Here is a 26,344-nt window from a genome sequence, read left to right as displayed (position 1 = left end):
GACCAGGTTGATCAGACCCTTCATCCCTCTTTCCATCTCCCACGACCCGATCGTCCCTTCAGACCCTCTTGAATCCTTTGAAGGTGCCGGTATGGGACGCATCGCCAAACTCTCTGAGCCTTTGGACACCCGTCAGGCCATCAAGATGGTCAAAGATCATTTGCGTTTGGATTTCGTTCAACTTGCTGAACCCCAGCCTGATGTGCGTAAGCCTATCAAATCCGTTGCTGTCTGTGCCGGCTCGGGTGGGAGTGTGTTCAAAGGAGTGGAGGCGGATTTATTGATCACTGGGGAGATGTCACACGTACGTTCATATCTCATAACCATATATGTCGCGACGTTTTTCGCATTCCCTCCTGGATAACCCCATATTAGCACGAAATTCTTGCGTACGTAGCTTCTGGAACCACTGTGATCCTCACCAATCACACAAACACCGAGCGCCCTTACCTTTCCCATGTGCTGCGACCGTGGTTACAGGAAGAACTGAATAAGGAGACTAAAGATCAAGGCGATGAATACGGGGCGAATGGGGGTAAATGGGAGGTGCTAGTCAGCAAAGCTGATGCGGATCCCTTGAGGGTTGTTTGAAGGGCGGAAGAGTAACGTGTCAAGTTGGGTGAGTGGGGGGCTTCGAACTAGGATGTATGCACGAGTATCTTTGAATAAATCAAGGTACACCATACACGGTGACAACATACAAATTCATTCTACTCTAATCTTAAACCTACCAACGATCACCCTTGTTGACGTATTGCAACACTAAGCATCAAAAATTTCGCTCAATAATCCTTCTTCAATCCCATCCCAATCAACTGCCGCCTCCGCATAAACGCTTTCAAATGTGTCCATACTCGCCCGTGCAAAGAACATTTGAAGTTGTTGCAAGCTCACGATGGAGGTCACCTCTGATAAACGAGGTCGACGCAGAGGATTGGGTAATCGATTCAGAGGGGATGTCAAAACGAGGGACGGTTCCGAGAGAGAAGGTTCCTAATGTTCAAGAACAATCAGTTCAGTTTGAAAAAAAAAAGCCCTCTAACAGGATAAGGGAAACATACAGTATCACCACCTTTGGAACCTAATTCACTGAGCAACTCGGCCAATTTATCCATCATGGCATCAGGAGCATACTCTTCTGGGGGATACGCCGCGTCCGTCGTGTCCGTAACAAACATCCATTGGTGTCTGCAAATGTATCCATCAGCATATTTCAACGACATGGCCAAAAAAAAGACATACATTTGGAAGTCTTCAGACTGAATGACGAGCAATAGATCCAAGAATTTACAAGCGGCCAGAACCAGCAACAATTCTTCCGATCCATCCTCCGGGAATTCGTCTAACGTTTGCTCAAATATACGCAGCTAAACAATAGTTACGCATCAGTCTCGCCGATCACTTTTATGAGGCATCAAGACAAAAATCAATGATAATAATAAAAACATACAAGCTCAGCCAATATTACGGGCCAAAAGTTGGTAAGATGTTGCGGACTGATCCTGCACATCAACACCCTCAAACATAGATACACCTAGATCCAATTGTATAAGTTGATGACCTCGAAATGTTTACCAACCTCCTTATTCTTACCTCGGAATGCACTTGAGCGGAGACATTTCCCGATCGCAACATCTCGACCAGTCTCTCTTGGATGGCTGGCAACAATCCCAGATAATGATTTCTTTCCGCTGCAAGTAGTATAAGACTCAGTCTTCTTAGGTTCCCACATTTGCCAGCCATTTCTTGTTCTCTGTTTATAAAGATATTTATATTTGCAGAGCTTGTTGATGTAATGCGGGAAAGGAGATCGGAAAACCGCTCTTTATCGGACGTGAAGAGTGCCAATATGAGTTGCTTCCAGTAATCCGTTTCGACAGAAGGCTTCGATTTAAAGAGACGATGGTCAGAGAAAAAGTCAGAGACGAGTGGCCGCCATGTCTTGGTTGTGGAGGGAATGTGAGATATCTCAAGGATCAAACGAAGGATCGGTGCGTCAACGCTATCGGATAAGCCAATCAGCTAAGGGCTTCACGAAGATGAATCATACTCACCGTTGTCTTCGGAAAGCAGGGTTGACAATGGCCACTATGATGCCACTGCACGCCGAGTTTACTCTATCAGGTTCAATCAAGAGTAACCTCAGATTGGGTATGACTGCACTGGCCAGGTAGTCGTAGATCTGCGGCTTCAGTTAGTTTTGACTTCTTCGAGAACACTTACCTTCACTAGTCCTTTCTCTACGTCAATGTCGTTTTCCTTATCAGCGTCTACACGTTTAGCTATGTCAGGCCTATCCCATATTCCAGCCTCTGCCATTTTTAGGGAATTGTTGACAACGAGATCCAGAGCCTTCGCGTAGGTGTCTTGGAGATCTCGTCGCAAACGACGATCTTCTAGAGCAGTAGTTTTTGATATCGTTAGAGATAAATCGGTAAGGCACCTGCATAGAACAATGAGCTTTACGCTCCAAAGCCAACACATATTATCGACTCACTGAAGAAGGGAAAAGAGCTGAGATCGGGTAAAGGCTGTCGTTGTTGTGCTGACAAGCTCTCGGGCAAAACCAAACATGGTTGACCAGACCTGGACCGCAATGGGAGCCTCGAGGCGAGAAATATATGCTTCAAGAAAAGCAAGGCAAGATGGATCGGCTCTATGAATGAATCATATCATCAGCCACCATATGATCTATGAGCAAGGCGACACATAACGTACCTGTAGTCTGAAACAGCTTTCCCCGACCTCCCAGAAGCCAAGTCGCAGACTAGCTCCACAACTCTTTGAGCACTTGGTGTCAGTGTATCAACACAATCAAAGATTGCTTCATCCTATGCCGACCGTCAGAAGACTCTTTTTTTTTTCAGATAATGAACACTCACCGACACTTGCCCGGATCGTAATGACCAGACATGCACACAACTAGAGATGACCGCCAAAGGGTTTGCCCTAAACACCTTCTCCAGTACTTTCCTTGTTCGGCCTCGAATATTAACATATGTCTGATCGCTTACGTCTTCAACCAGCGCTCTCTCGTCTCCTGCTTCCGATGACGGCAATGTAACGGACCAGGTTACCAACAACGCATGAACAGCATCGTCTAGATATCTCGGAGATTCGGGTTTCAACCCATTCGATGGAGCTTCAACGGTAAAGACTGTAGATACCAAACCGAGGATCCGACTTCCACTTTCGCCTTGCCCCGAATTAGAATCATCTACTTTTCCCGACGTGGGATTGTTCAAGATAGTAAGCACACGCTCAAGAGCATTGAGAGTCATAATGACCTCTGCGTCTGTTACATTGAGAATCTCATCCGGCTTGACCATAGCGTCTTTCCTATCCCGTAGGAAGGACCTTTTCTCATGCCCCTCTTGAATGCGCTGCACCAATTCCCGTGCCTCCTGACTAAAACACTCAGCTAGAGTGTGCAGCAGGTTAGGCCGATTGACCAAAAGAGGTACGGTCATCAGCACAAAGTCGATCCAGTGTTGGAGGACGGGGATATTAGAAGGCGTTGCCACACCTTGCATTACTGTGATGACTAGCTGATGCTCAAAGTCTGATACCGAGACATCGACCGACAGGGGCTTTTCCGTCACTGATGAAGCACCTCGTCGATGTGTCTGGCTAGGTACCCGGGAAGATGGTTCACGACGGGAAGAAGAAGCATTGATAGCAGAGTGAAGGAGGTGAAGCATTTTACTTTGCAAAGTAAGTCGCCTTGCCTGGACTGCCGAGAGTAGTTTGTTGGCGAGTGTGGTTTTGAGAGATGATATGAGGGGTTGGGAAACTTCTCCACGAGACACTATCATCTGCAAAAGGGAAAGGGCAGCACTCTGCACACGGAGTATCAGAGGCAAAGCTTTTTTGCCCATCTGCGGGCTCGTCTCCGAGTCAATGAACCTAACAAATATTAGGAGTCGACCCATATACTTGTAACGAGCAACTCACCTAATCAGAAGTAGACAGATAAGTTCCATATATCCCTTTACACCAGGAAAGGCCTTTTCTGCTCTTGAGACAAAAGTCGAATGTAAAGAACCACTCAATTCTTCTACCTGACAGGTTTTGCACAATCCTTGGCCACCAAACTGGAAAAGAGTGGTAACACTCTCGATTTGATGTCTTATCAAATTCAGGTCCACAAGACCATCATATGTTCCTTGAATAGAATCATATTTGATTGAAGGGTCAAGAAGACGGCTGAGAAGAGGGTCAAGAACCCTAAAATATGAACGGAGATTGAGACGAAGCCATGTTTCAGCTTGACGCTGGACGTTAGGATCCGTGGATTTTAGGGATTCCAGCACAGTACAAACAGGAACATGGAATATTTCACCAGGAAGCATCGAGTCATCTGTCAAGAAAGCGATTAATGTAATGTCGCTTCCAACCCTTTCACAAATCTTACCTGTCAATCGCCAGAAAATGCCGAATGCCTCCAAAGAATAATTGATAGATGATGACTTGGTCATTCTGCGCGTGATGACATTCTCCAGAGTATGTATCTCCGCAAGCTGGTTGTAATCCCAAAGAAGCTCAACCGCCCGACTATGATAAAGTGACGCTGATGGTTGCAGGTATCGAAAAAGCTATACAGTTGATTTGTTAATACCAATTACTTTGAAGCCTAAAGGGGGCTCACAGAATCTAGAATAGCAGATATTGTCTTGTCTGATGTCACCGCTATCCCTGACTTCATCAGATCGGATCTGCTAGCCTTGAGTGCGACCATCACCAGGGCCTCAACCACCACAAATGCTTTCACTCGAGGCAAGCTGTCCACCAATGCACTCAGCCACGTAGGTCCGTCTATTTCTCCCAGCGCAGGGACCTCGTAATCTATCAAGACACTTATGATATTAATGGAATGGAGTAAAATGGTGGGATCCAATCCTTTAAGGGCAGCTACGCAGATTGAAAAAGCAGACTGAACAATATGGGGAAGAAGATGGGCATTAAGCCGGACTTCGATGTCAACCAGTTGTTGTTTTTGCTCGTACAGACATTGAGAAAGGGGAGGCGCTTCAGTAGGAGGATGATGAAAAGTCGACGACGACTTCGAAAACACGGTTGCGGGAATGTGCTGAACGAGAGAGACCGCAAGTCGGATTGCGTCGGGCAGTTGATCGGCAACTATGTTATCGCACTGGCCACATGAAACGTCACGTCAGCATCATTTTGAGCAGAGCTGTCGGAAGATCACTAACCTCTATAAGCTCTAGGATCCTATCGAGCAGCAGAGGGAGATGTAAAGCTGCAATCTCCTCATCCTTTTGTGGCACATTGTCCAGTAGCCAAGAGACAAGGGCGACATCGCCTTTATTCCCCCGCATGATCCTTTCCTCAACAGAACGGTGCAACTCTTTCCAAATGATAGATGGCTCCACTGCTTCATATAGCGCGCTAGCCATATTTGACGCCTGCAGCGTCAACCGTTAGCTAGCAGATCCCGGAAGATGGACTAAAAACCCACTTCAGTCAAGCCAGATGATGGCGCATCCATCACGATCCTAAGAGCTGGTATTGCTACCTTCTCAGACAATACTCCTCCTACTTCCCATTTATCCAAGAGCGATAGAAAAATTTTGAACGGTTTTTGTGGGTCATTGTCTCTTCTTCCATCGTCCTCCACCATCGAGTTTTCCATCTTAAGCAAGAGCGTGGAGGAAAGTAAATCTAAGCCATGGGCTTTGAAGTAGTCTAACTGATCATTAGGCGACCCGCTTGTTCCGAGAAGCCAGGTGTATACTCGTCGACTGAGCGAGAGTTCTTTCTGAAGAACAACACTGGTGGCAGAATCGATGATCAATTGTTTATCACTGAGCTCCGCCTCCCTATTTCCAGTTACTATTAGCCATCCACATAAACAAAGGGACAGGAAACCTTACTTCAAAACTTTACTTTCCAGCTTTAACACTCTCAGTAGAAGATCCAATGCGTTCCTTCTGACAAGGACGTTCTCATCATCCAAGGCCGCGCCCAATCCTCGTATTAATAAGCCAGTTTCAATAGCTGCGTCTGGATGGTCTAGAGGTTTTGTCATCCGCCGAGCGAGATAGTTGAGAGCCGCGAGACGCGAGACCGGCGAAGTGATAAGAATGAGGAATATGTTTTGGAGGAAGAAAGACGGGGAGATGGCGCCGGACAGGCGGTCGAGTAAGAAAAGGATCTGGATATCAATTAGTCCATAGCTTGCTTGCTCAGTGGAGGGTGTCTCACTTTGTCGAAGAAGTCCCCCGCCTCTTCTTCCATCCCAGGCAACAAAGCCAGCACAAAAGCTTTCGTCGCAGGCCGCAAGTTCTCCCCGAGTGGCAGATAATAGGTTTCGTAAATGTTGATCAGTAAAGGACGAACCGATGTGGCAGCGTATTGGAAGAATGGAAAAAGACCTGAGGACCATATCGCCAAGTCTCGTTGAAGACCATCAGTCTATCGTGGAGTTAGCAGCCGAGGCCTTGGAGGGGAGGAATCGATCACACTTACCCCAATTATGCTGAATATATAGGAGTAGACATCGAGTGCACGTTGATGGACCCCTGAAGGTAGCGCCGGATTCAAGCATTGTGCTAACCTCTTGGAGACTATAAGCTTCCTGGGTATTTCGTGATACGGCGGTGAAGGTGATTGCAACGTCTATTGAATAAGGAACGGTAAGCATCGCCATTTTCTAAAGACCAGTTGCGAGAATGTACCTTAAGAAGCCTAGACAAAAAGGATATGAAGTCTGCCCATTCATTGACATTTTCAAATGACTGTAGAGCTTTGTCAACCTGTTGCTTGAATCGCTTGTACTTTGGGTCATTTGCCAAAAGCGATGCCGCAGCAGCTTCAGAGCAATCGATATATTAGAAATAGTGCTGCTAGTTGTCAAGCTTCACTCACCCCTACCAGCTCGTGTCCTAGCTTCCGGGGTTACCCTACCGCTGCTCCCACTATCCTCGATATTCACGCTGGTTTGTGAAGTTGTCGAGCCGCTACGTGACCGTCCCGGGATGAGAAGCTGTGTGAGGCGACTCTGCGACGCGGGGCGTTTGAGTGCACGGGATTCGGAAGGCTGGGTATTCAATGGCGGCGAGGAGTGGGCCATGGTCGTTGCGCTGGCAGCAGGAAAGCTTCAGCTGCCCAAAGTACACGTTTAGTATAACGATGACGAAGAGATGGTGGCAGATGCGTTGACCATTTTCGAGATAGATGATGTCGTCGACACTTCTGCATCGGCACAAACAAATAGCGGATTTCCTTTACATCTTTCTTGACTTTTGCATGCATATACACCTCCAAAGCACCATGCTTAGCAATGCCGACGCTAGTATAAATTTCAACGCAAATACAAGCAACGAGGAAGAACTGGATACCGAAACCAAACTCGTTCTTCTCGCTTCCCTCATCCATCCATTGGCACTTCCACCGCAAGCCCTAGAGGTGCTCGCTTCGGTCGATGGCGACGTCGCTAAAGCTGCAGAGAAACTTTCCTTACCCAGCCCCGAGACCCCTAGAAAACGCAAAGCTGGATCAAGCTTGCAAGGATGGCTCGGTTGCCCTGGAGATAGCAAAAGAGCGGTTAAAGCAAAAGGAAAACAAGAAGCTGAGTCAACCGATCGTCACTTGACACTGTCGGCAGCTGGTGGTAGTAAAATTAGTGGAACTTCTACCATTACTATAGACGAAGATAAAAAGAGGGGCGATACTCTTTCAGAAACAACACCGCCCAAGCCTGTCACCAATGCTTTCGAAATCTTGGGAAAAGCGCCTTCTTCACCGGTAAAACAGAAATCAGGCCCTCAGCCGCCCATTCATCTCTCGTCGCAGGCCTCGATTGACTCACATTCACTACCCCTCACTTTTATCAGCCAATTTTTATCACCTTCGTTAGCATCCGCTCTTTACCTTCTCATGATGGAAGAATCAAAGTCTTGGGCTGCCAAGCGGTTCTATATCGCAGGGAAGGCGGCGAAAAGCCCGCATACGACGGGTTTCTATCGAAAAGAAGGGGGAGGGTATGGAGGAGGAAAGTATTTTTATGCTGGGATGGAACAAAGATCTGCCAAAGTATCCATCTGACTTTCAATAGCCTCATATGGCCCAAGCTAATGCCACTCACGCCCTAGGTTTATCCAACACTTTTGGCAAGGGCCGCGGAGATCGTCGAAAAAGCAGTCAACGAGAATTTGAGAAAAAGACCAAGGTACGGGCCTGAATGGGCGGGTGAGTGGAAAGCAAATGTTTGTGGAGCCAACCACTATGATGGTTCTCGGAGTTCGTGAGTCATCGCAACATGCTCGATAATAGGTCGCCATCAAATGCTCACTTGGTACTTTCAGAGTCGGATGGCATGCCGATCAGCTCACATGTCAGTTCTTACAATATTTCTGTCTCATAGGTCGTCGAGAACACATAGAAGTACCGATGTTGACGAAGTTTTAGATTTGGGTCCTTATACCACGATAGCTTCTCTATCTTTGGGAACATCCCGAGCATTTCGGCTACGAGAGACTCCCTCTGACCCGGCGTTTATAATGAACGATAAACTTCCTCGCACATATGAGATAATATTAGCCCACAATACTCTTTGCTTGATGAATGCTGGATGTCAGGAGAGATACAAGCATACGTGAGCTGTCTTATTATCATGATCTGTTGAGCTTGAAATGGACTGTCACACTCCTAGCGTCCCCCCTCAGAAGGCGATAGATTTGTTTAGACCGGGATATGATATCGCGGGAGATCCGATCCCTAAGGATGCACAACAGGCATTCACATCTAGGATCAATATCACTTTTCGGTAAGTCGCAGCGATAATATGCCCTATTTCTGTCTTTCGTTAGACATGACTCATTCTATCATAGCTTCTACCGGGAAGGTAAGTAAAAAAAATCGGCGGACTCAAGCTCATGTCAAGACTTCCACCCTGTACCAAATGCCGGACCTTTCGGTCCTCGTGAAGGCACCCCAACATGTAGATGCGGTGTTCCAACGTATGTTACATTAACGTTCGGAAAAAAATAGTGAAGAACTGATCTTTTGAAGTGTTCTTCGAGCGGATCAGAAAGCTAAAGCCCGCTCTCGCCTGTCCTCAGCATCTTCCAAACCTCGTCCTCGCGTCTCCAGCAGTATGAATATAATTGAAGATGATATGATTTTCTTCTGGCAATGTCAAAGTGCAACCCAAACAGGTGTGGGAAAGGGATGCGGATTCTTCAAGATTCTAGATATGAAAAAGGAAGGGAGGGGACCATGTATTGGAGATGGAGTGTAGGGTATAAATAATATGCTGGATATCAATTGTTGATGTTGTTGTATGCGCTTTATTACCATTAATAAAATGTCAATAGGTATTTGGATGCTGAATGTATCTTACACAGTTAATCGGAGTCCTCGTCCATCTGGTTGTCTCCTTCGCCATCCACTTCATGAACATTATGCTCATTGTCTGGCTCATCATCATCGTCATCGACAACATCTCCATATTCCACATCGCCTCTGTCGTCCATCCCTTCTTCACCATCCTGGCCCACTGCTCCATTCTCCATTCCGCCATCTTCTTCATTATCTCCTTCTAGCCCCTCGATCGCATTCTCCATCTCCGCTTTTCGTTGTTGTTCTTCTGCTTCCTCCCTCTTCTTCCTTCTTGCTTCCCTAGCTGCAGCCCTTTCAGCTTCACGCAAGCTTTCACGCCTATCGCCCTCTTCAGGAGCAATTGCCCCAATTTCTACGCCGAGCGCATCGGCGAGTCGGTCGACCTGGGTGCGAACTGGGGTATGGGGCAGGGAGTGGACGAAATTTTTGAGATGGGCATAGGTGTGATTGGCGGAGAGTTTTGTGGGTTTTGAAATGGACTCCAAAAGTATGCGAGATTCTAGTTGGCGGTCCATCATGAATTAATTATGGATTATATTGCAAACAAGGGAGAAATAGGAAGTTGAGCCTGCAAAGATTTTGATTACGGCCCGCCGGCATTGGCAGGACGGACATTCGGCCACAATTTCAGACAGAAATCTTCAATTACGTAATTACACATAAGACAGTTGAAATCATTTCCGTCTATTTTCTCAGTATACTAGATGAATCGATCAATTATGCATCCTTTTCTGCCATATATTACGAAGTGGAATATGGGAATGATAAGGGTCTCTTCGCGGATGATCCATCTGAAATTGTTGTGCTGTGGTCAATCTCCGATACAGGGCGCTCCATTTATTCTGTTTTTTTATGATTCCAATAAACGATCGACAATGGAAGGATCGATAGTGATGTTGTTTGCTCGTAAGTAGTCATCTGACCAAAACTTGCTTTGATGTCTCGATCCAGAATCGCACCTAGCGCGGGATAAACGTCAGTGATACCCTCGCATTCGACGAAGCCTCGGTGATCCATAAGCTCACAAGATTGTAGCTATTCGGGACCCCCGACTCATAGTTTTGGCTAGTCGAACACATGCAATCAGGTTACAAGCACTGGAAGAACCGAGGAAAAGACCATCGTGTTGGACAAGATATCGAGACATCGCCACAGCCTCTTCATCTGATACTCTGAATAGGTTGTTTATCAGCTGGCCATTCAACCGACCCATCTTAAACTGTCAGTGCGGACTCACCTGTAGGCGTCATCAATTACCGATAATCCCAAAGAGAAGTTATAGGTGATCTGTTTTTATGGATTAGATACCATAAATCCCGCTGTTTCAATGCTTACTCGATTGATCCCTAAATTTGGGTAAGTTCTCAGTATCATGGACAGAATCTCATACTTACCTATACCTTCCACCACGGTGTCCACCTGATGTCGTCGTTTCTTTCCCTCGCTTTCTTTGGGGTCGAACATAACATTGAATCGGACTTTGTTGAACAATCCAGAACCTTCAGGATCAGAAAGGACGATTTTGAGGTCAGGCAAGGCCTTCTTTAAGAAACATCCTGTTCCTGCGATAGTGCCTCCAGTGCCTGATTTCTTCTCAGTTTACTGTTGAGTAGTAATGGGGAACGACCAGCCATACTTACCGGCTCCGCTCACGAAACCATCTAGATTTCCGCTAGTCTGCCGCAGAATTTCTGGGCCAGTCCCTTTGTAATGTGCCATGAAATTACTATCGTTTTCAAACTGGTCGGCAAAGAAACCGCGAGGTTTGTGTTCAAAGGCGGAAGGGAAAAGATGATGATGATTGACTTCTGACGGCTCAGCTGCTGTTGAAACGGCAATCTCTTCTCCATGACCAGGGATATTGGTAAGCTCCGATTTGCCAAATTCCAAAGCCCTCTTGCGCGCGAGGTTCTGACATAAAGTGTTAGACTCGATATGTGAAGAAAGGCGCGGTTCGTCACCCACTACAAACTGCCATAATACATCAGTGATACATTCAAACCGAAACTATCATGACTGATACGTACTTGTTTCTGATCCACAATACTTGCAGGCCTTACGCGCTCTACTCTTGCCCCGAGCCTTTCCAAAATCTGCACCTTTTCGATCGCAACATCATCAGGCATGATAATGCAGCTCTCATAGCCCCTATGCATCGCAGATCGTCAGTGATACTGCAGATTGTTTATTACACTCATATAAAGGTTTTCCACTCACTTAGCCTTTCCCACCGTTGCCAATGAGATTCCTGTACTTCCTACTGTACCTTCAAAGAGCACTGATCCAGTATTGGGATACAAAAGGCCCTGAGCCTCAGCATCTTCTATAACTATACCGCTGAAGGTTAGCGATACTGGGGAACATGGATAGCTTAGCGTGAACGACATTTACTTTGTAAAGCTACTCGGTCCTTTACTGAACCTCCGGGGTTGAGGAACTGTATCTATGGTGAGCCTGGGAGAGATTATTGAGTAAATGACGGACCTCAGCTTTACCCTGGAGCATATGTATTAGCTTCGCTCCGCTTTAAAGATATGTACATACCAGGATCTCTACTCCCAAGGCATCACTCAATGAATTTATACGTATTAGTGGTGTGTTGCCTGTTCCTTAGAATTAGATAGCAAGTACTGTCTGCAAAGGAGCAACACGAACCTATCAAACCTGTCACCCCGGATACGATCTCATCGCTTCTCAGTTCGATAGGCCTAGGTGGGATCCTTTGTATAGCTCTTTTTCTTCTCCATTCCTGTAATATTAAAGCCGCAGAAGTGGAGGAAAGTGATACGGTGATGCCGAGAATTATGCCCCATACGAGATCGCGCGTGAATTTTGAAGGAAAACGTAGCCGTTCCCAAAACTTGGCTGAGAATGCTGTGAAGTAGTCTAATACTCCCATGGCGGCAAAGTAATGGGAGGCAACAGGAGATGGAGTGGAGAATACATAATAATGAACGTTATCTATGGCAGGAATCACCGACGGGGGCAGCCACCGAACAGCGACGCGCTCGTCCTGCGATTTTCCTAGAGCTATAACGAACAATGGTGTATTGACACTACTGTATAGCGTTTAAACAGACTGCTCCACTCAAATGACCATTTTCTCTCTATATATCTTTGATCGGTGAGCAATTAATGGCTCGTTCCTATTAGGAAGAAGACAACATTGACACAACCCGTTATAAGCCATTGTGACTGTGTTTACTACCAAGATTGGCATCGTACCAGTCCTGTCCGCCCACCTCCCCCTGCCTCCTTCAAACCTGGAGTCCATCGTCTTCCACTAGCACCGCAGCCAGCGGACGCGCACAGAAGGTCAATATTCGATGAGAAGCGCAGTTCCGGACAAGGAAGTACAGTGGATATCAAATCCGATGGGCTTGGAAGTGGAAGAACTCTCAAAGGGCTTCCGTTTGATGAAGAGGCTAAACTGGTGTACGGTGTATTGATATCACTAAGGAGTATGGTTAAAAGACTGTCTGGACGGTGCGTAATGTCAGCTTGGTCTTATGTGATGTGGCTGATGATTTACCGTGCAGCGATGATGAACCTTTTACATCTTACACGACACCTCAATACAAACTGCATCTCTTTGAGACACCAACTGGGTACAAGTTCGTTCTTCTCTCCGACCCAACGTCTGATTCTCTGCGGTTCATTTTGCGACAGCTCTATATGGGGCCCTTCTTAGAATATGTGGTACGAAATCCTTTGGTCAATTTGGACTCGCGCGAAGAGGGTATTGATAACGATCAGGTTCGTCATTTCTGGAGCCTCATCATACGAATTGTTGCTAATGTGTATGGTGTTAGTTCCGTGAAGCTGTAGACAGACATATGCGGGCATTGTCAATGTTTGGGTCATGACAGCTGCCCTAGCGCCGACGTGATGTAACAGAACAATATGCATGGTAACGATAATGATTGATATACTAAAGACCCAATAATGCTGTGACTTTACGTGGCTTACTCCACTACTTCTGATGCTTATACTGGTACTGGTAAAACAATGTCTACTGACACACTTGTAATTGTACTTTATACACAGGTCATGATTCCGACTCGACAAACTTGGTCCTTAATTGCGTCAACAAGGATTTCCTCGTTTCCTTTGCTGTCTTATCATCGGCACCCGCACCATCCGTACCGTCAAGTGTAATCTCCTCCCCTCCGACCATATCGTCCAGTTGCAGCTTTGTGAGACCAATCTCCAGCATGTCCTCCTGTTGTATTCCAGTTATATATTAGTCATTCTTCTTATAGTCGAGCACAAACAACAAGGAAACCCACATCAATAGAATTCTTGGTAATTAACTTGATCACCTCGACCTTCCGTTCTTGCCCTATCCGGTAAGCGCGATCAGCAGCCTGTCGGTCGTTATGAGGGTTGAAATCTTGGTCGTAGATGACAACCACAGATGCAGCAGTGAGATTGATACTATTCCAAGTCTATCAGCGACCAAGCAGATGGGACTACACAACACGACAAGTATAACCCACCCAACACCGCCTGCCTTGGTAGACAACAAGAACACAGTTATGTCGGTATCGTCATTAAACTCATCCACCAGACTCTGCCTTTCATCCGTCTTGGTTTGTCCATCCAACCTGGTGTATCGAATTCCCAGATGGTTCAAGGCGCCTTCCAAGATATCAAGGATCATGACAAACTGCTATGTTTGTTAGCAACTGGTTATAGAAAAAAGAAGAAAGAGTTGATGACTTGCCTGGGAGAAAAGCAGCATTCGCTTGCCCTCGGCTTTACACCTTTCAATATGTTTGACCATTGCCATAACCTTGCCTCCCTCCAAAAACACCTCAGGATCGAGAGCGTATTTATGGAGTTCCTTTGGAGACGTAAATTCAGCAATCGTCCAAGTCTGCTTCCTGCACATTAAACTCACTTCTTCCACAGATGAAGTACAAAAGTTTGAAATTTCATAGTCGCTCATATACTATCGGAATTTCATTAGTGGCTTCTCTCCTCTTCGTCGACTGTTGGGCGTACCTGCAAATCTTCAATAACATAGTCAAGATTACAATCGCAGTAGGATGGCGTATTCAGACATGCTTTGGCTATTTGCCTGATTTTGGCATCCGTGTATAGCCGTCGGAACAGAAGAGGATGACTAGCCGCTTTTCTGAGATCCATAAGAATGTTTGAACCACTTGTCGTCACTCCTGATGCCTTCTTGCCTTTGACAGGCTTCTTGCCCGCTTCTGACTTCTTGACCGTAACAACAGATCCATCTTCTCCTGCGACTTCCTCCAGCGCTTCTTCAGTCAACTCGCTCAAGATCTTCTTTGACTTCTGCATAGTTTCGCTGTAAAGTTTGGATTGCACTTTAGTCATCTCACAATGCTCCACGATTTCAACCTTTGGAGGAAGAGATAGGACTTGAGCTTTGCGCCGACGGAGTACAAAAGGAGTGAGCATTGTACGAGCACGTGTGGTTCGGGTGTGAGATAGAAGACTTGCAGACCCTTGTGATTTGAAGATGGCTCGGAGATAGGGTTCAGCATCTGTGAATGTGTCTTTGTGAATGAACATAAGGAGAGACTGGCACAGTGCCTGTTTAGTGAAATATTTATCAACCAAGTGGAAGGACTTACAACTAGTTCTTGCAAGTTGTTCTGTAAAGGAGTACCGGTGAGGAGCAAACGCCATTTTGGTTTGATAGAAAGCAGATCGGTGTAAGCCTTGGTCGTACAACTCTTAAGTCGATGACCCTCGTCATAAACACAAGTCTGAAAACATCATCAAGTAAGCAATCTCTTCCGCATGGGCGGTTTGCAGCTGCCACGTACCTCAAAATCAATTTTCTTCCTAAAGAAACTTAGATCATCCGCAGATGTCATTTGAGTATATGAGGCCAATACTACCTCCAGTTCACCTCTCCTGAATTGAGCTTTCAGGTCACTCCGCAGTCCGGCGCGCTCTGCTTGTGAACCATAATAGGTCTGAACATCAATGTCGGGAGCGAAACGCCTGAATTCTCGAGTCCAGTTTTCGAGAGTCGAGGCGGGGACAAAGATCAAATGCGGGCCAATGATACCTCGCTCCTTGAGAGCGGCAATAAACGCGATGACCTGGATGGTCTTGCCCAAGCCTATACAGGAATAAGTCCTGGTTGTCTTCAGGAAGATCGAAAAACTTACCCATCTCATCCGCAAGGATACAGCCAATCCTCTTCGAGTGTAAGAGATTCAACCAGTTCACACCCAGTAATTGATAATCCTTCAAAACCGTTCCCTCACTCAATGTTGAAGGTTGCGTCTGGATGTATTGCTTTAGAATTTTCCTCTTTTTCACATCCGTCTCATTTTTCAATAGCTCCGAGACCTTGGCAACGTCCACTTTGACATCGTTCAGCCCATCTGATCTGGGTGTCCCCACCACGCTTCCATTCTGAACGTGTGACGCGCCTTTCCATACCGCTAATGCCTTGGCAATGTCTGAGGCAATGGCTTCACATCTGTTCAAGCAAGCGTCGATCTGAACGAAACCTTCCATGATTTCGGTATATTGCTCAAACAGCTTGAATGAAACCCCTCGCGCCTTGGTGAGTTTTGCACGAACATCCTCGACATCTTCATATGGACGATGCTTGATAATAATCGCGGCTTGTTCAGGACGACAGGCTAGAGCGAGAGGTCAGCCAGGCCCCCAAAAACCATCTCCAAAACATACCGATTGTACCAGTAAGAGTCTCCACACTGTCCTCATTGAATGCCTTCAGGGCCGCATCCTCTGCATCAGGTTCATCGTCCTCTCCTTTGCGTCGTTTTCTTCCATCCTCGCCATCGGAGAAATCGTCTTCGCTTCCGCCTCCAGAGAATTCTTCTTCTGAATCGTTGCTTCTTCTGTTACGCTTGCGATTTGCGTAAATCGTTGAATTCTCATTCTTCTTTTTTGATTTCGAGTTGGATGCAACCGGACTAGCGGGGACTGGTAAGGGGCTGGATCTCTTTGAAGTTGCATTTTTTGCCGAGGTGTAGGATTCTTGTTCAGCCTTCATTTGATTGGCATAGTGGATCTGATTGATCGCCCTGTCTGGATTACCAGGATATTTTCGAAGTAGCGAGGAGATTGTTGATTGCTCAACGTTAGGAAATTGGCTACTAAGCCTTTGGATCATCTTTTCCTCGTGATCGTCACGGACTGATTGGGCGGCGTGGACTAAACTAGGTTGGCGAACACTCGAGATCATACTCGGCGCAGCAGGCGTTGGTTTTACAGGGGATTCTTCTTCGTCTGGGTCTACATATCGCGGTTTAGGGCGACGAAGGGGTTGTGGAGAATGCCTGTGGATGGCTCTGAGCACATCACTAGGGCTGCCATTCAAGGATGGATATTTCTCGTGCTTCCCGGCGTCAGTGCGCTTGTCCAACGAATCCGATCCCCCAATTTTCTGAGGAATTTTCGAGGCAAAATATTTTGATTGTTGAGGTGTGGGGGCAGGCGAAGAGGAGGGGGGCACCAGAATATCAGAATCTCGTATTAATTCGACGCTCGGAGATCGGGAAATTGGAGGATGAGATTGAGTTGATTTTCTGTGCTTTAGGGCTTCTAATGCGTCCTGGAGACGACAAAAGCCACGAAACAACGCGTCAGCTCAGTGCACAGAGGTGTACAAAGAGATTACGGATGGACGAAAAATTGACACTTACGCGCCGGCGATTACCTTCGTGGAGAGACATTATGCAGTGGCAGGATTGCTATGCAGATAGCTCGGGGTTGAAGAGATAGTACAAAGATAAGAAATGAGCGCTGGATGATTTGTGAAATGGGAGATGGAGGAGCTATGGCGGATGTAGAATTGAAGTTGAAAACAAACAAGGCCGTGGCGGAAAAAGAATGCAGCTCAGATAGAAACGACGCGATCTTCGAGCATCTTGTTCTTACTATCCGAATCATTGCATGTTCAATGACAAGCTCTTACCTCCTTGTTTCCTTGTCCAGTCATCATTGAGCAATCCATTATCGTTTAGGCCAACGATATTAACGCAGCCTATTGACACCAATCATCCTTTTTCTTGCCATACTGATACTGTTTTTGGCCTATAACGAACGGCTCCACAAGAATACTTTAAAACAGTGCTTCGAGCGAGGAACACTTATGAATAAAAGTTTCAAAGCAACTCGTGTATCCAAGGACGCGTGAGTGAAAGGAGTACAGTTATCATAAGCCGAAAGGCAAGTTGCTCTGTTAGCAAGCCAGTAGTGATGGTCAAAATACGGTTATAGAAAGCTTGAAACTGGTGGCAGCCGATCCAATGCATAAGTACGAATATCCAGGGTTCCATCTCAATCATGACGCCAAAGATCACAGCACTACGAACGACGCGATATCAGCATAATTTGATTGCAGGTAACTTAGATGTTGAAAAGAACTCACCAAAGCATGCCCCGAACCATCACTTGATCGCCATGACGGCAATAAGCCAGAAGAAATCCCTTAGTAGGCATAGGATACCGAGGCACATGCAACAGGTAGGAGCGACCACCGGGAGAAGCACACCAACACAAGACATATCGCGATGTGGGGAACGGCGGTAAAGCACGAGAGACAATCGAAGATAAGCCGAGCGGTAGACAAATGCTTGTGTTGATGCTTAGAGGAAGGCGCAGCCGATAAGTTGGCGAGACTGCAACGCCGAGGGCTACAAGACAACAGAGTCGTCAAGCAGACGCAAGGCGCCATCAAAAGCCGATCGGCACGGCTAGGCCCGTAGAGCTCCAACGCTACTCGAGCATTCTCTACGTATGTACATCCCGAAGGATTAGCGACTCCATTTAAGGAGGTCTCCCTCTTCCTTAGCGAAGAGGTAAGTTATTCTCTGGCCAGAGAATCGAGCGTGTACCGATGTTGTACCACAGCTCCTCACAGGTTCATAACCTGTCTGCCGCTCTTGCAGCGGTCTTTTCCTGGGCACGATAGCGGTGATCGCCCCGACAAGCCTGATCAATCTGGCTTGGTTAAGTCATGCTCTGTAGCATCCGACTGTCTTCGGCCCTCAAGGGCAACGGGAACCAGGACATCCAGTCTTGTCCATTCCATGTTTTTTACGTGGTCACACCACGGGCCAACATTTCCACGAGCGGCACCTGTTCCATGATATATCAGTCTGAGAGTTCTTAAGGTATAGGTAGAACGCACCTATGCCTTGCTCCGGCAGTTCGACAAAAGAAGAGACAACAAACGCGCGGGCGGTTGATTTATATAGATCGGCGGGTGGCGAATGCTCGAGCCGCTTACCGTATCGCCGAATCATCATAACATGTGGCGCACGTGTATAACTGAAACATCCTACTGCCTTAACTTTCATCTAATGACTCGTAATGTATCATTGGCGAACTACAGTTGTGTTACATGGATACGATACGATAGGGACCACAACAGCGCAGAAAAGAGGAGCAGCAATATAAAATTGGCAATTTTGAGTAAAAAGAGCTAGAGGCTACATACAACGAACGAGACTGAAGATGATGCCCTCATCACTAGACCATACGGTTCAAATGAAGCGTGCCTCTACATGATAAACTTTTTCTGATCAACATCAAACAGGGCCAGCTTTCCTTCCTCTCCCACCCTGATCTCAAACTGCCTGGGGTGTTTCATATAGATGCCGTGTACTCTCAGTACTTCATCTGTTCTCACAGCCGTGTTTTCCACTCTATCGTCCACCTCCCCACTTTCAACATCCCTTTCTAGTTTTTCCGCTTCATCGTCCGACATAGGTGTCAGAGTGGCTGACGGCTGACTAGCATCGGGGGTGTTCGACGAGGAAGCTTCCTGACCAGCAGCTTTGTCCTTTGTATAGGATTTGTGGAGGGAACGAAGGAGGGAAGCAGATTTGTGACGGACGTCAGACGACAGAGTTGGCGAGGCAACGATCGAGAGGACTATCGAGGGGGTGGTCAACTATTTATCCAAACTTCTATATACCAAGAGCGAATATACCTTCTCGTTGCAGTGAGGTCAGACCTCCAGATTCCGCAGACAGCTTTTCGATAGCTTTCGGCAAAGCTACCGACGCTGGTGTATCCACATTTGATCAGCGGGATTCTGTCTTGATAGGCGGTCGGTGGATACTCACATATACGTGCAATAGTCCCAGAATTGGCTATCAAGGCCGTTTTAGCGGCAGTCACGCCTTTGGCAATGGCTCCACCAGCTACGCTCGCCGCTGCCGCCTACAATGAGTTTCATCAACACAAGTCAATGCCAAAACGCGCTAAGTCAAGCGCACCGTCTCGAGCGTTATTGCTTCTGGGAGAAGAGCAGCGCCTGCAGTAGCAGCTACTGCTCCTACAGCCACTGATATGACGGCAATGGTGGCTGCGGATTTTAAAACGGAATAGCGAGATTTTTTGCTTCCATCATCTACCAACGCCTAGGATATTCCAAGGTCAGCCGCTGCGCATTTAATAATATCAGGTGCAGTAATTACTTCAAAAGTGAACCAAACCTTTCCTGGCTACAGAGCAAGTCCATCATCGTTAGTTATATCTTTCCTAAGGAAGGGCGGCAAGGTATAAAGGAATAAATCGACCGCACCTTGAATTTGATAGTCTGACCAGGCTGCACGCCATTCTCAAAGTGAAGCGCAGTGACTTGCTTGAGACTGATGTTGAGCGGATGCGCAGTGTTGTTGGTCACTCTGCATGAAGGCATGTTTGATCACTGGCTATGTAAATTGATATTATGGCAAAAAAGAAGTTGAAGTTGCAGAATGGAATGAATATGTTAAATGCGTAACGACAATGCTCGCGCGCTGTCTTCCAGCCTATAAACCTGTAGTTTGAGATTATTACTTGAAGTGGCGAATCTGTTTCTCACTGATGTGGTACGTACTTTTACGCTGTTTGTGTTCGACAGGCATAATGCTTTTCCTCTTAATAGCAGCAGCATCACGGTGACTTAATTAGAACGCTGGCCTCTTTGTGATCCCGTGTTGCCTTTTTTTTTTTACTACAGCGATCAGTAACTGACCTCCACCTTCTATGACGTAGTTCAGCGGTGAAAGACGGCGTTGTCCGAAGGGACCCCAGAAGAGTGGGCCCACCTCTTCGTTTACGCGATCGACGTCTGTATGGATGTATTATGTTCACTTCTGTCGTATTCTTCTCCCTTTCTTCTCCCACCGCCCTTCAAGATGCCTCCTCCACCAGAAGTCTCTCCTGTCACGGGGAATCCTGTTTCTCCTCACTACATCCATTCCTCAACCCTTCACTTTCAGGACGTTAATGGCCGTTCCCTTGTATTGCGGGGGGTCAATCTTTCAGGATCTGCCAAGCACCCAAATAATCAGCCAAGTCACATACGAGAAGGCTTTTGGGAAACTGCAGAAGCGGGGAAAGGTGATTTCATCAACAAACCTTTGAATCTCGACGATGGCTCGGCAGATCTCCATCTTGCACGGCTGAAAGCTTGGGGATACAACCTTCTTAGATATGTCTTCACCTGGGAGAGCCTCGAACATGCAGGGCCTAAAGAGTACGATTATGCCTATATGGATTACATCATTGCAGTCCTCCGAAAGTGTAAAGAGTGGGGTTTTAGAGTGTTCATGGATCCGCATCAGGATGTGGTGAGTGGATGTTCGAGAGGTGAATGCTAAAGAAATGACTGACATCCACAAGTGGTCTCGATTTACTGGAGGTTCAGGTGCTCCCTTATGGACACTATACGCCTGCGGTATTGACCCCTATCATCTTACAGCGACTGCAGCCGCTTATCTCCATTGCGAATGGCCAAGTGCAGAATCTCCAAAACCACAAGACTTTCCAGCCATGATATGGGGCACCAATTATACCCATCTCGCTAACCAGACCATCTGGACCTTCTTCTTTGCAGGCAAAACATACGCGCCCAAGTGCATCATTGACGGCAAGAACATTCAAGACTTTTTGCAAGATCATTTCATTGACGCTGTAGGAGAGCTTGCCAAACGGATTGCTGAAGAAGCGGGCGACCTCTTGGACGAGTGCGTCATAGGTTGGGATTCTATCAATGAGCCGGGAGAAGGTCTGATTGGCTGCAAGGACCTTGCTGTAATCCCTGCAGAACAACAGTTGAAAAAAGGTCCCAGCCCTACTCCGATAGAAGGTATGAGACTTGGAATGGGAGAAGCACAAGACGTCCAGGCGTGGAACTTTGGACCGATGGGACCCTATCGAGGGAGTCGTCAAACGATAGATCCAAAAGGAGTAAAGCTTTGGTTAAGCAAGGAAGATGATGTCAAGAGAGGCAGTGGAAAATGGGGTTGGACAAGGGGAAAAGAATGGGCCCTTGGGACTTGCAGTAAGTCAAATCATGGCCCTATAATGCACTTCCGCTCATATTATTGCAGTTTGGGCTCATCATGGTGTATGGGAGATCGCTACATCGACACTTCTTCGCCCTGACTATTTCTCTACTCTCCCAACCAATCCTGGCCACCAAGTCGATTTTGTAGATGATTTCTGGGCACTTCATTGGCTAGCCTATTCATCTCGCATCCGTTTGCATCACCCTGAATCCATCCACTTCATCCAAGCTCCCGTCCTCCGCCAACCACCAAAACTTCCCGAGTCTTTCCTCAAAGGACGCGCCTGCTCTTCCCCACATTTCTATGATGGTCTCACTCTCATGACCAAGCACTGGAACTGGTTCAATGCCGACGCAATCGGTGTGATACGAAAAAAATATTGGAGTATAGTGCAGGCTGTGAGAATAGGAGAAGGGCCGATTAGAAAGATGATCCAGGGTGAGTTAGCTGTCCTGAAGCAAGATACAATCGACATCCTGGGCAATTATCCCACGCTCGTTGGGGAAATTGGAATTCCATATGATATGGTAAGACCTGAATTTGCTGCCCTTGTGGATTGTCTGATTCGAGGCTGAAACTATTTACAGGATGACAAGAAAGCATATGGATACGTCGATGGAGGCCGAGGTGAGGGTGACTACTCCAGCCAGCAGAAGGCCATGGATTGCTCTATGAATGCCTGCGACGGTCCCAATTGTCTAAATTATGCCATTTGGAATTACGTGCCGGACAATGTCCATGAATGGGGAGATAACTGGTAAGTTCATAGATAGGTTGCAAGCATGTGGAGCACTGACGACTGTGATACTAGGAATGGCGAAGACTTATCTCTATGGAGCGTGGATGATAAGGAGCAGGAGTCGTATCACGATTCGCCCAGAAGCGACACTCCCAACTTTTCCACAAACTCCAATAGCTTGACCAACTCCTCAGCTACCCTCACGGTACCCATGTCTGGTGCTTCCAAACTGCGTCCCTCTCCCTCTGTGATCGACTCTGGCGATTTCTCCCCCACTTTGATTCTCGATGGCTCAAGGGCCGTAGCTGCCTTCTGCAGACCATACCCGGTGGCCACTGTGGGCATCCCAGAAAGGATCGACTTTGATATTACTAGCACCAAATTCAAGTACGCTGTGCGCGTACGGGCAGATGATATCGCCAACGAACAAGTTTACACGGAAATTTATCTACCCTTCGTTCATTATGCCGCCAGCTTGAATGCTTCCCGTTCAGCAGGCCACAATCCAAATTTGGGGCAAACAACGTCGACGTCGGCTGATGGTGACGACAGTACCGTTTCCTCGCGACAAACGTCAAAGGTCGATCTTATTGAAGACGAACGAGCTATCAAATCCTCCGACCCCTCATCTGTATCGATCCGCTCTGTTCCTTACTCATCTTTCGCACAACTATCGCTGGATGTTACGATTGTCGCTTCCCATGGGCGCGTGGAAATTCAGGGCCAGACGCTGAGATGGTGGTATCCAGTGCCTGGAACAGGCGAAGAAGTGTATACTATTGAGGTGCAGAGGAACGGAGGCGCGCTAAGGAGAGATTTGGGGTATGTCCAACAAGGGAATTTCCTTGATGTATGTCCTGAATGCGTTATTGCTTAGGTGTGTCAAAGGAAGTCAATATAATGGGCAAGCGCTGATTAACTTATCTCGCTAAGGTTATGCAAGAGATTCAAAGGATATCAAATTGGAAATCTTAGTTGTACTTTTGGAAGCCCATTCTGGTTGTTCTGGTTTTGTATTTGTCGTATTATGATGCATCCAGATACCAATTACAGGTGATCAGACCTGTGGACAAATTAAGGCATCGACGGCCGGATACATGCTTGATATGAACAAATGGGGGGACGGGCGGTCGAGTACACAAATGTAATCAACAGATATGATGCGTGGCTGATGAAAGATGCTCTTCTAATATAATATACCAAAGTTAACCTCGAGATTATTCCACTCCTCCTCTGCGGCTTGCTCTTCTTCGTATGGTCTTGCCCAATTGATGACTTTTGAATGGGCTTTTACACTGTAGTCACATCAGACACGGTCCCGTTTCGAAAAAATGTGATGTATAATATTCGAATGAGAACTCACGAGTCGGGACGGAAATTGAGGATTTCTAAACCATCTAAACTGACCGCTCGGGAGATGGCAACATATGTCTGACCTGTATGTCATCAAGCGAAGTCAGTCTCATACAGATGGGCAATCCAATCCGAACGACACGAAATATACGTACCTTCAACGAAGATTTTGGCAAGATCAATCTTAACTCGCTCCAGTGTTTGACCCCTGTATTTCCTTAGCTTTTGGACGCGGGTCAGAAAGCAAGAAGAAAGAATGGATATCTTACTGGCTTTTGTGTATGGTAAGTGCCCATGCCAAGATCAACGGGATCTGATATCTAGTCGCTTCCGGTTGTCCCCTTTATTGTTTACAAGGTAAGTATTTCTTCCCAAAATCAAGTGAACGTCAGAGGCGAAAGAGCGACTTACAATGCATTCAACATATCAACGCTCATGGAAGGGATGATAACTTTTTCTGGCACCTTTTTCCTCGCAAATTTGGATTGGGCAAATGCTACGACCGGGAATTCCGTATCCATCGATGTTTGGCCTTTCATGGCCGCTTCGGGTAGGTGGATACCTCGTTTGATAGCATCTGGGATAATGAGAAAGTCGACGACAGTACCGGTTGAGCCATTCACTAGGACGCCGTCGCCCATGTTCTACAGTCAGGGTGAGTGAGAGTTCATTTCAGAAAACGTGGCTCGCTAAAACACAAGGGAGGACAAGGAACGCACGGTTACGAGCATCACCTGCGCACCTTCTTTAAGTGACAGCTGCTGAGGCCAGATGGTATTCTTGTTCAGTTTGACAGTTGCCTCTGTTTTAGTGATTGGGAAACCACCAGCAGTGAATCCCGGTACGTCGTGACAGTCATAAAGCGTTACTGCTCCTGGTAAAGCATCCAGCCGAGCGTTATTGACAGATTCTGCATCTCTTTTTTGAGGGTAAAGGGCAACCGGTTCGATGTTATCTGGGTATTCTACTGGACGGTTAAGAGATTGGAGGAGTACGGTGTCATCGGGCGTGACAGTTCCCCGCCGCATAGCTTCCAGCATATTGATGAATCTATCATCTCGCTGACGGAACACGCGGGTGAGGGTCTTAATATTTTTGTGAGAGAAGAGTTCGGGCCAGCATTTGGCTTCGAAAGCGAATTGAGGGACCTGGCCCTTGGTCACAGGTGGGAGTTGGAAAAAGTCTCCGGTGAGGATGAGCTGGATACCTCCAAAAGGGCGGTCATCGTTGCGGACTATACGGCCGATGTAATCGAGTTTATCGAGGAGTGGAGCGTCAATCATCGAGACTTTTTTGCAGAGGAAGTCAGTAAACAAAAACAAAAGGATGTTGTGATGTTTCCGGCACTTACTTTCATCAATGACGAGAGCCGCAGTTGTTCTCCATCGTTTGCGAGATTGCGCATTGGACCGGACTTTACTAGCCAGTTTTTCTGCGTTGTCTACGCCAAGTCCTATCCCTGCCCAAGAGTGAATCGTCGTACCGCCAATGTTCCTTGCATGAAAGTTAGTTTTGTCTCGGGCCATGTCTTGACAAACACGAAGTACTTACACGCCAGCCATACCGGTGCTTGCTGTGACTGCAAGTGACCATTTGATTACTTCTTCTTTCTCCACTTTATCGGCTCCACGATATCCTTGCCAGCCCCTGAACGATCGGGTGGCCTCTCTCTGCTCTCTCTGTTCTTCCTTCTTCTTAAATGCTTTGATGATAGCACGTAACAAAACAGATTTTCCTGTACCAGCGGATCCTGTGAAGAAGAAATTTTCACCGTTCATGATCTTTGCGAAGATCTCTGACTGTTGAGAAGAAAGTTTAGCCTCCTCCCCAGCGGCAGGAAGCTCTGCCATCGCTATATCGCCGTTTACTTGCATTGAAGAGTTTTGGCCAGCCTCCTCATCTGGGAGAAGCACAGAGATATAGTCATCCATGGCCGTGAACCCGTCATGCTCGTTTTCATCTTCATCACGATCATGCTTGCCTTCCTTTGCCTTTCTTCCTGATGAATCGGTATCGCTAGTGTCCTCTGAGCGTTCGCGCTTGCAATCCTTTTGGTACAAGAGATGCACAGGATGAGAGGATGATGGCTTGGAAGAGGATCTTGCGCCACATTGAACTAATGAGTCGGCAGAATTGCTGATATATTTGCCCTTATCTGATTCTTTCAAGCCATCCTTCTGATCTGTTTTTGATGATTCCGGCGGTGGAGGAGTTTGTGGCCTTAGAGACGCCCATAGCTTTGTGAATGTTAGCAGATTCCGGGGAGAATCGCGTGATGACTAACACTAGCTTCGTCATATGTGCCAAACTTTTTGAATACAGCGCCGGGGAACATATGTACCTAAAACGAGATAACGCAAGATGAGTCAAGATGTTTAGCAAATAAATGCTGCTGGATGAACTGACCTGTTGTTGGCATTCTGTCCAGGTAATGTACACTCCTGGACGTCTCCCGAATCTGACAGCGTAGAAACCTGGTTTTGGCATTACGGTTTATGGGTAGTTAGGCTATGTGAGATGCCCGGAGCGGACGGAGGAGTTGTTTAGGGAAAACAACAAAAACAAAGCGACCTCC

General features: G+C 46.9%; 11 protein-coding genes; 4 read left to right on the top strand and 7 right to left on the bottom strand.

Annotated features, from left to right (window-relative positions):
• Positions 1–680, top strand: part of CNAG_05614 (YbgI/family dinuclear metal center protein) — a 1,392-nt gene extending 712 nt beyond the window's left edge. Inside the window, exons 5-6 of the mRNA XM_012198490.1 lie at positions 7–304; positions 376–680. Coding sequence (XP_012053880.1) covers positions 7–304; positions 376–591 — 514 coding nt within the window. The 3' untranslated portion in view covers positions 592–680.
• On the bottom strand, positions 671–7,245 carry CNAG_05613 (hypothetical protein). XM_012198286.1 has 20 exons: positions 6,889–7,245; positions 6,699–6,832; positions 6,490–6,639; positions 6,226–6,435; positions 5,895–6,175; positions 5,480–5,840; positions 5,214–5,426; positions 4,649–5,152; positions 4,415–4,595; positions 3,955–4,360; positions 2,883–3,906; positions 2,719–2,831; positions 2,498–2,656; positions 2,224–2,443; positions 2,055–2,182; positions 1,594–2,002; positions 1,451–1,534; positions 1,243–1,367; positions 1,062–1,188; positions 671–993 (listed from the first exon to the last, which is right to left on the bottom strand). Exons 1-20 carry the CDS (start codon positions 7,091–7,093, stop codon positions 763–765), a joined length of 5,265 nt encoding a protein of 1,754 aa, XP_012053676.1. The 5' UTR covers positions 7,094–7,245; the 3' UTR covers positions 671–762.
• A 25-nt stretch (positions 7,246–7,270) lies between these two features.
• On the top strand, positions 7,271–9,384 carry CNAG_05612 (hypothetical protein). XM_012198285.1 has 8 exons: positions 7,271–8,055; positions 8,115–8,266; positions 8,328–8,356; positions 8,431–8,617; positions 8,675–8,788; positions 8,853–8,866; positions 8,906–8,981; positions 9,034–9,384. The coding sequence occupies exons 1-8, from the start codon at positions 7,294–7,296 to the stop codon at positions 9,260–9,262; spliced, it is 1,563 nt and encodes a 520-aa protein (XP_012053675.1). The 5' UTR covers positions 7,271–7,293; the 3' UTR covers positions 9,263–9,384.
• CNAG_07889 (hypothetical protein) lies at positions 8,704–9,930 on the bottom strand. XM_012198284.1 has 2 exons: positions 9,365–9,930; positions 8,704–9,309 (listed from the first exon to the last, which is right to left on the bottom strand). The coding sequence occupies exon 1, from the start codon at positions 9,879–9,881 to the stop codon at positions 9,369–9,371; it is 513 nt and encodes a 170-aa protein (XP_012053674.1). The 5' UTR covers positions 9,882–9,930; the 3' UTR covers positions 8,704–9,309; positions 9,365–9,368.
• Positions 9,931–10,040: 110 nt separating this feature from the next.
• Positions 10,041–12,296, bottom strand: CNAG_05611 (cysteine synthase A). XM_012198283.1 has 13 exons: positions 12,019–12,296; positions 11,908–11,966; positions 11,848–11,859; positions 11,755–11,800; positions 11,581–11,692; positions 11,391–11,511; positions 11,329–11,334; positions 11,004–11,274; positions 10,758–10,946; positions 10,699–10,709; positions 10,601–10,650; positions 10,389–10,535; positions 10,041–10,322 (listed from the first exon to the last, which is right to left on the bottom strand). Exons 1-13 carry the CDS (start codon positions 12,260–12,262, stop codon positions 10,214–10,216), a joined length of 1,377 nt encoding a protein of 458 aa, XP_012053673.1. The 5' UTR covers positions 12,263–12,296; the 3' UTR covers positions 10,041–10,213.
• A 64-nt stretch (positions 12,297–12,360) lies between these two features.
• Positions 12,361–13,370, top strand: CNAG_05610 (hypothetical protein). XM_012198489.1 has 4 exons: positions 12,361–12,487; positions 12,550–12,849; positions 12,903–13,119; positions 13,176–13,370. The coding sequence occupies exons 1-4, from the start codon at positions 12,456–12,458 to the stop codon at positions 13,227–13,229; spliced, it is 603 nt and encodes a 200-aa protein (XP_012053879.1). The 5' UTR covers positions 12,361–12,455; the 3' UTR covers positions 13,230–13,370.
• Positions 13,251–17,243, bottom strand: CNAG_05609 (hypothetical protein). XM_012198282.1 has 11 exons: positions 17,034–17,243; positions 16,054–16,942; positions 15,522–16,004; positions 15,171–15,472; positions 14,976–15,110; positions 14,371–14,922; positions 14,267–14,317; positions 14,090–14,209; positions 13,863–14,032; positions 13,653–13,800; positions 13,251–13,585 (listed from the first exon to the last, which is right to left on the bottom strand). The coding sequence occupies exons 1-11, from the start codon at positions 17,061–17,063 to the stop codon at positions 13,412–13,414; spliced, it is 3,054 nt and encodes a 1,017-aa protein (XP_012053672.1). The 5' UTR covers positions 17,064–17,243; the 3' UTR covers positions 13,251–13,411.
• A 282-nt stretch (positions 17,244–17,525) lies between these two features.
• CNAG_07888 (hypothetical protein) lies at positions 17,526–18,539 on the bottom strand. XM_012198547.1 has 3 exons: positions 18,524–18,539; positions 17,762–18,471; positions 17,526–17,697 (listed from the first exon to the last, which is right to left on the bottom strand). Exon 2 carries the CDS (start codon positions 18,065–18,067, stop codon positions 17,822–17,824), a length of 246 nt encoding a protein of 81 aa, XP_012053937.1. The 5' UTR covers positions 18,068–18,471; positions 18,524–18,539; the 3' UTR covers positions 17,526–17,697; positions 17,762–17,821.
• A 126-nt stretch (positions 18,540–18,665) lies between these two features.
• CNAG_05608 (hypothetical protein) lies at positions 18,666–20,293 on the bottom strand. XM_012198488.1 has 7 exons: positions 20,222–20,293; positions 19,925–20,161; positions 19,818–19,844; positions 19,617–19,760; positions 19,464–19,560; positions 19,328–19,402; positions 18,666–19,269 (listed from the first exon to the last, which is right to left on the bottom strand). Exons 2-7 carry the CDS (start codon positions 20,039–20,041, stop codon positions 18,896–18,898), a joined length of 834 nt encoding a protein of 277 aa, XP_012053878.1. The 5' UTR covers positions 20,042–20,161; positions 20,222–20,293; the 3' UTR covers positions 18,666–18,895.
• Positions 20,294–20,472: 179 nt separating this feature from the next.
• On the top strand, positions 20,473–23,535 carry CNAG_05607 (cytoplasmic protein). XM_012198487.1 has 6 exons: positions 20,473–20,957; positions 21,010–21,670; positions 21,720–22,204; positions 22,265–22,434; positions 22,489–23,293; positions 23,350–23,535. The coding sequence occupies exons 1-5, from the start codon at positions 20,523–20,525 to the stop codon at positions 23,291–23,293; spliced, it is 2,556 nt and encodes an 851-aa protein (XP_012053877.1). The 5' UTR covers positions 20,473–20,522; the 3' UTR covers positions 23,350–23,535.
• CNAG_05606 (ATP-dependent DNA helicase PIF1) lies at positions 23,433–26,323 on the bottom strand. XM_012198486.1 has 10 exons: positions 26,176–26,323; positions 26,054–26,110; positions 25,321–26,006; positions 25,121–25,263; positions 24,489–25,057; positions 24,181–24,413; positions 24,039–24,110; positions 23,925–23,977; positions 23,780–23,852; positions 23,433–23,711 (listed from the first exon to the last, which is right to left on the bottom strand). The coding sequence occupies exons 1-10, from the start codon at positions 26,254–26,256 to the stop codon at positions 23,603–23,605; spliced, it is 2,076 nt and encodes a 691-aa protein (XP_012053876.1). The 5' UTR covers positions 26,257–26,323; the 3' UTR covers positions 23,433–23,602.
• Positions 26,324–26,344: the final 21 nt, after the last annotated feature.

Source organism: Cryptococcus neoformans, chromosome 14 (assembly GCF_000149245.1).
Source record: "Cryptococcus neoformans var. grubii H99 chromosome 14, complete sequence".
Lineage (NCBI taxonomy): Eukaryota > Fungi > Basidiomycota > Tremellomycetes > Tremellales > Cryptococcaceae > Cryptococcus > Cryptococcus neoformans.
The sequence above is the reverse complement of the archived record's forward strand: the minus strand, read 5'-3'. Positions and strand labels throughout refer to the sequence as shown.

Excerpts from the sequence above, each read along its gene's own strand:
- CNAG_05613 (XM_012198286.1), bottom strand. The coding sequence starts at position 7,093 with ATGGCCCACTCCTCGCCGCCATTGAATACCCAGCCTTCCGAATCCCGT. Across the intron at positions 4,361-4,414 it reads CATTTTCTGGCGATTGACAG|ATGACTCGATGCTTCCTGGT; the intron begins GTAAGATTTGTG and ends CTTTCTTGACAG. Across the intron at positions 2,444-2,497 it reads CAGCTCTTTTCCCTTCTTCA|GTGCCTTACCGATTTATCTC; the intron begins GTGAGTCGATAA and ends TGTTCTATGCAG.
- CNAG_05612 (XM_012198285.1), top strand. The coding sequence starts at position 7,294 with ATGCTTAGCAATGCCGACGCTAGTATAAATTTCAACGCAAATACAAGC. Across the intron at positions 8,056-8,114 it reads TGGAACAAAGATCTGCCAAA|GTTTATCCAACACTTTTGGC; the intron begins GTATCCATCTGA and ends CTCACGCCCTAG. Across the intron at positions 8,982-9,033 it reads TGTAGATGCGGTGTTCCAAC|TGTTCTTCGAGCGGATCAGA; the intron begins GTATGTTACATT and ends GATCTTTTGAAG.
- CNAG_07889 (XM_012198284.1), bottom strand. The coding sequence starts at position 9,881 with ATGATGGACCGCCAACTAGAATCTCGCATACTTTTGGAGTCCATTTCA.
- CNAG_05611 (XM_012198283.1), bottom strand. The coding sequence starts at position 12,262 with ATGGGAGTATTAGACTACTTCACAGCATTCTCAGCCAAGTTTTGGGAA. Across the intron at positions 11,967-12,018 it reads CGGGGTGACAGGTTTGATAG|GCAACACACCACTAATACGT; the intron begins GTTCGTGTTGCT and ends TCTAAGGAACAG. Across the intron at positions 10,947-11,003 it reads TGGTTTCGTGAGCGGAGCCG|GCACTGGAGGCACTATCGCA; the intron begins GTAAGTATGGCT and ends AGAAGAAATCAG.
- CNAG_05610 (XM_012198489.1), top strand. The coding sequence starts at position 12,456 with ATGACCATTTTCTCTCTATATATCTTTGATCG. Across the intron at positions 12,488-12,549 it reads TCTCTATATATCTTTGATCG|CCATTGTGACTGTGTTTACT; the intron begins GTGAGCAATTAA and ends ACCCGTTATAAG. Across the intron at positions 12,850-12,902 it reads GTTAAAAGACTGTCTGGACG|CGATGATGAACCTTTTACAT; the intron begins GTGCGTAATGTC and ends TTTACCGTGCAG.
- CNAG_05609 (XM_012198282.1), bottom strand. The coding sequence starts at position 17,063 with ATGTCTCTCCACGAAGGTAATCGCCGGCGC. Across the intron at positions 14,033-14,089 it reads GAATGCTGCTTTTCTCCCAG|TTTGTCATGATCCTTGATAT; the intron begins GCAAGTCATCAA and ends CAAACATAGCAG. Across the intron at positions 13,586-13,652 it reads TTACCAAGAATTCTATTGAT|GAGGACATGCTGGAGATTGG; the intron begins GTGGGTTTCCTT and ends GGAATACAACAG.
- CNAG_07888 (XM_012198547.1), bottom strand. The coding sequence starts at position 18,067 with ATGGCGCCTTGCGTCTGCTTGACGACTCTGTTGTCTTGTAGCCCTCGG.
- CNAG_05608 (XM_012198488.1), bottom strand. The coding sequence starts at position 20,041 with ATGCCTTCATGCAGAGTGACCAACAACACTGCGCATCCGCTCAACATC. Across the intron at positions 19,561-19,616 it reads AAGCAATAACGCTCGAGACG|GCGGCAGCGGCGAGCGTAGC; the intron begins GTGCGCTTGACT and ends AACTCATTGTAG. Across the intron at positions 19,270-19,327 it reads GACCTCACTGCAACGAGAAG|TCCTCTCGATCGTTGCCTCG; the intron begins GTATATTCGCTC and ends CCCCCTCGATAG.
- CNAG_05607 (XM_012198487.1), top strand. The coding sequence starts at position 20,523 with ATGCCTCCTCCACCAGAAGTCTCTCCTGTCACGGGGAATCCTGTTTCT. Across the intron at positions 21,671-21,719 it reads ATGGGCCCTTGGGACTTGCA|TTTGGGCTCATCATGGTGTA; the intron begins GTAAGTCAAATC and ends ATATTATTGCAG. Across the intron at positions 22,205-22,264 it reads TTGGAATTCCATATGATATG|GATGACAAGAAAGCATATGG; the intron begins GTAAGACCTGAA and ends AACTATTTACAG.
- CNAG_05606 (XM_012198486.1), bottom strand. The coding sequence starts at position 26,256 with ATGCCAAAACCAGGTTTCTACGCTGTCAGATTCGGGAGACGTCCAGGA. Across the intron at positions 26,007-26,053 it reads GCACATATGACGAAGCTAGT|CTATGGGCGTCTCTAAGGCC; the intron begins GTTAGTCATCAC and ends ACATTCACAAAG. Across the intron at positions 25,264-25,320 it reads AGCACCGGTATGGCTGGCGT|GAACATTGGCGGTACGACGA; the intron begins GTAAGTACTTCG and ends CTTTCATGCAAG.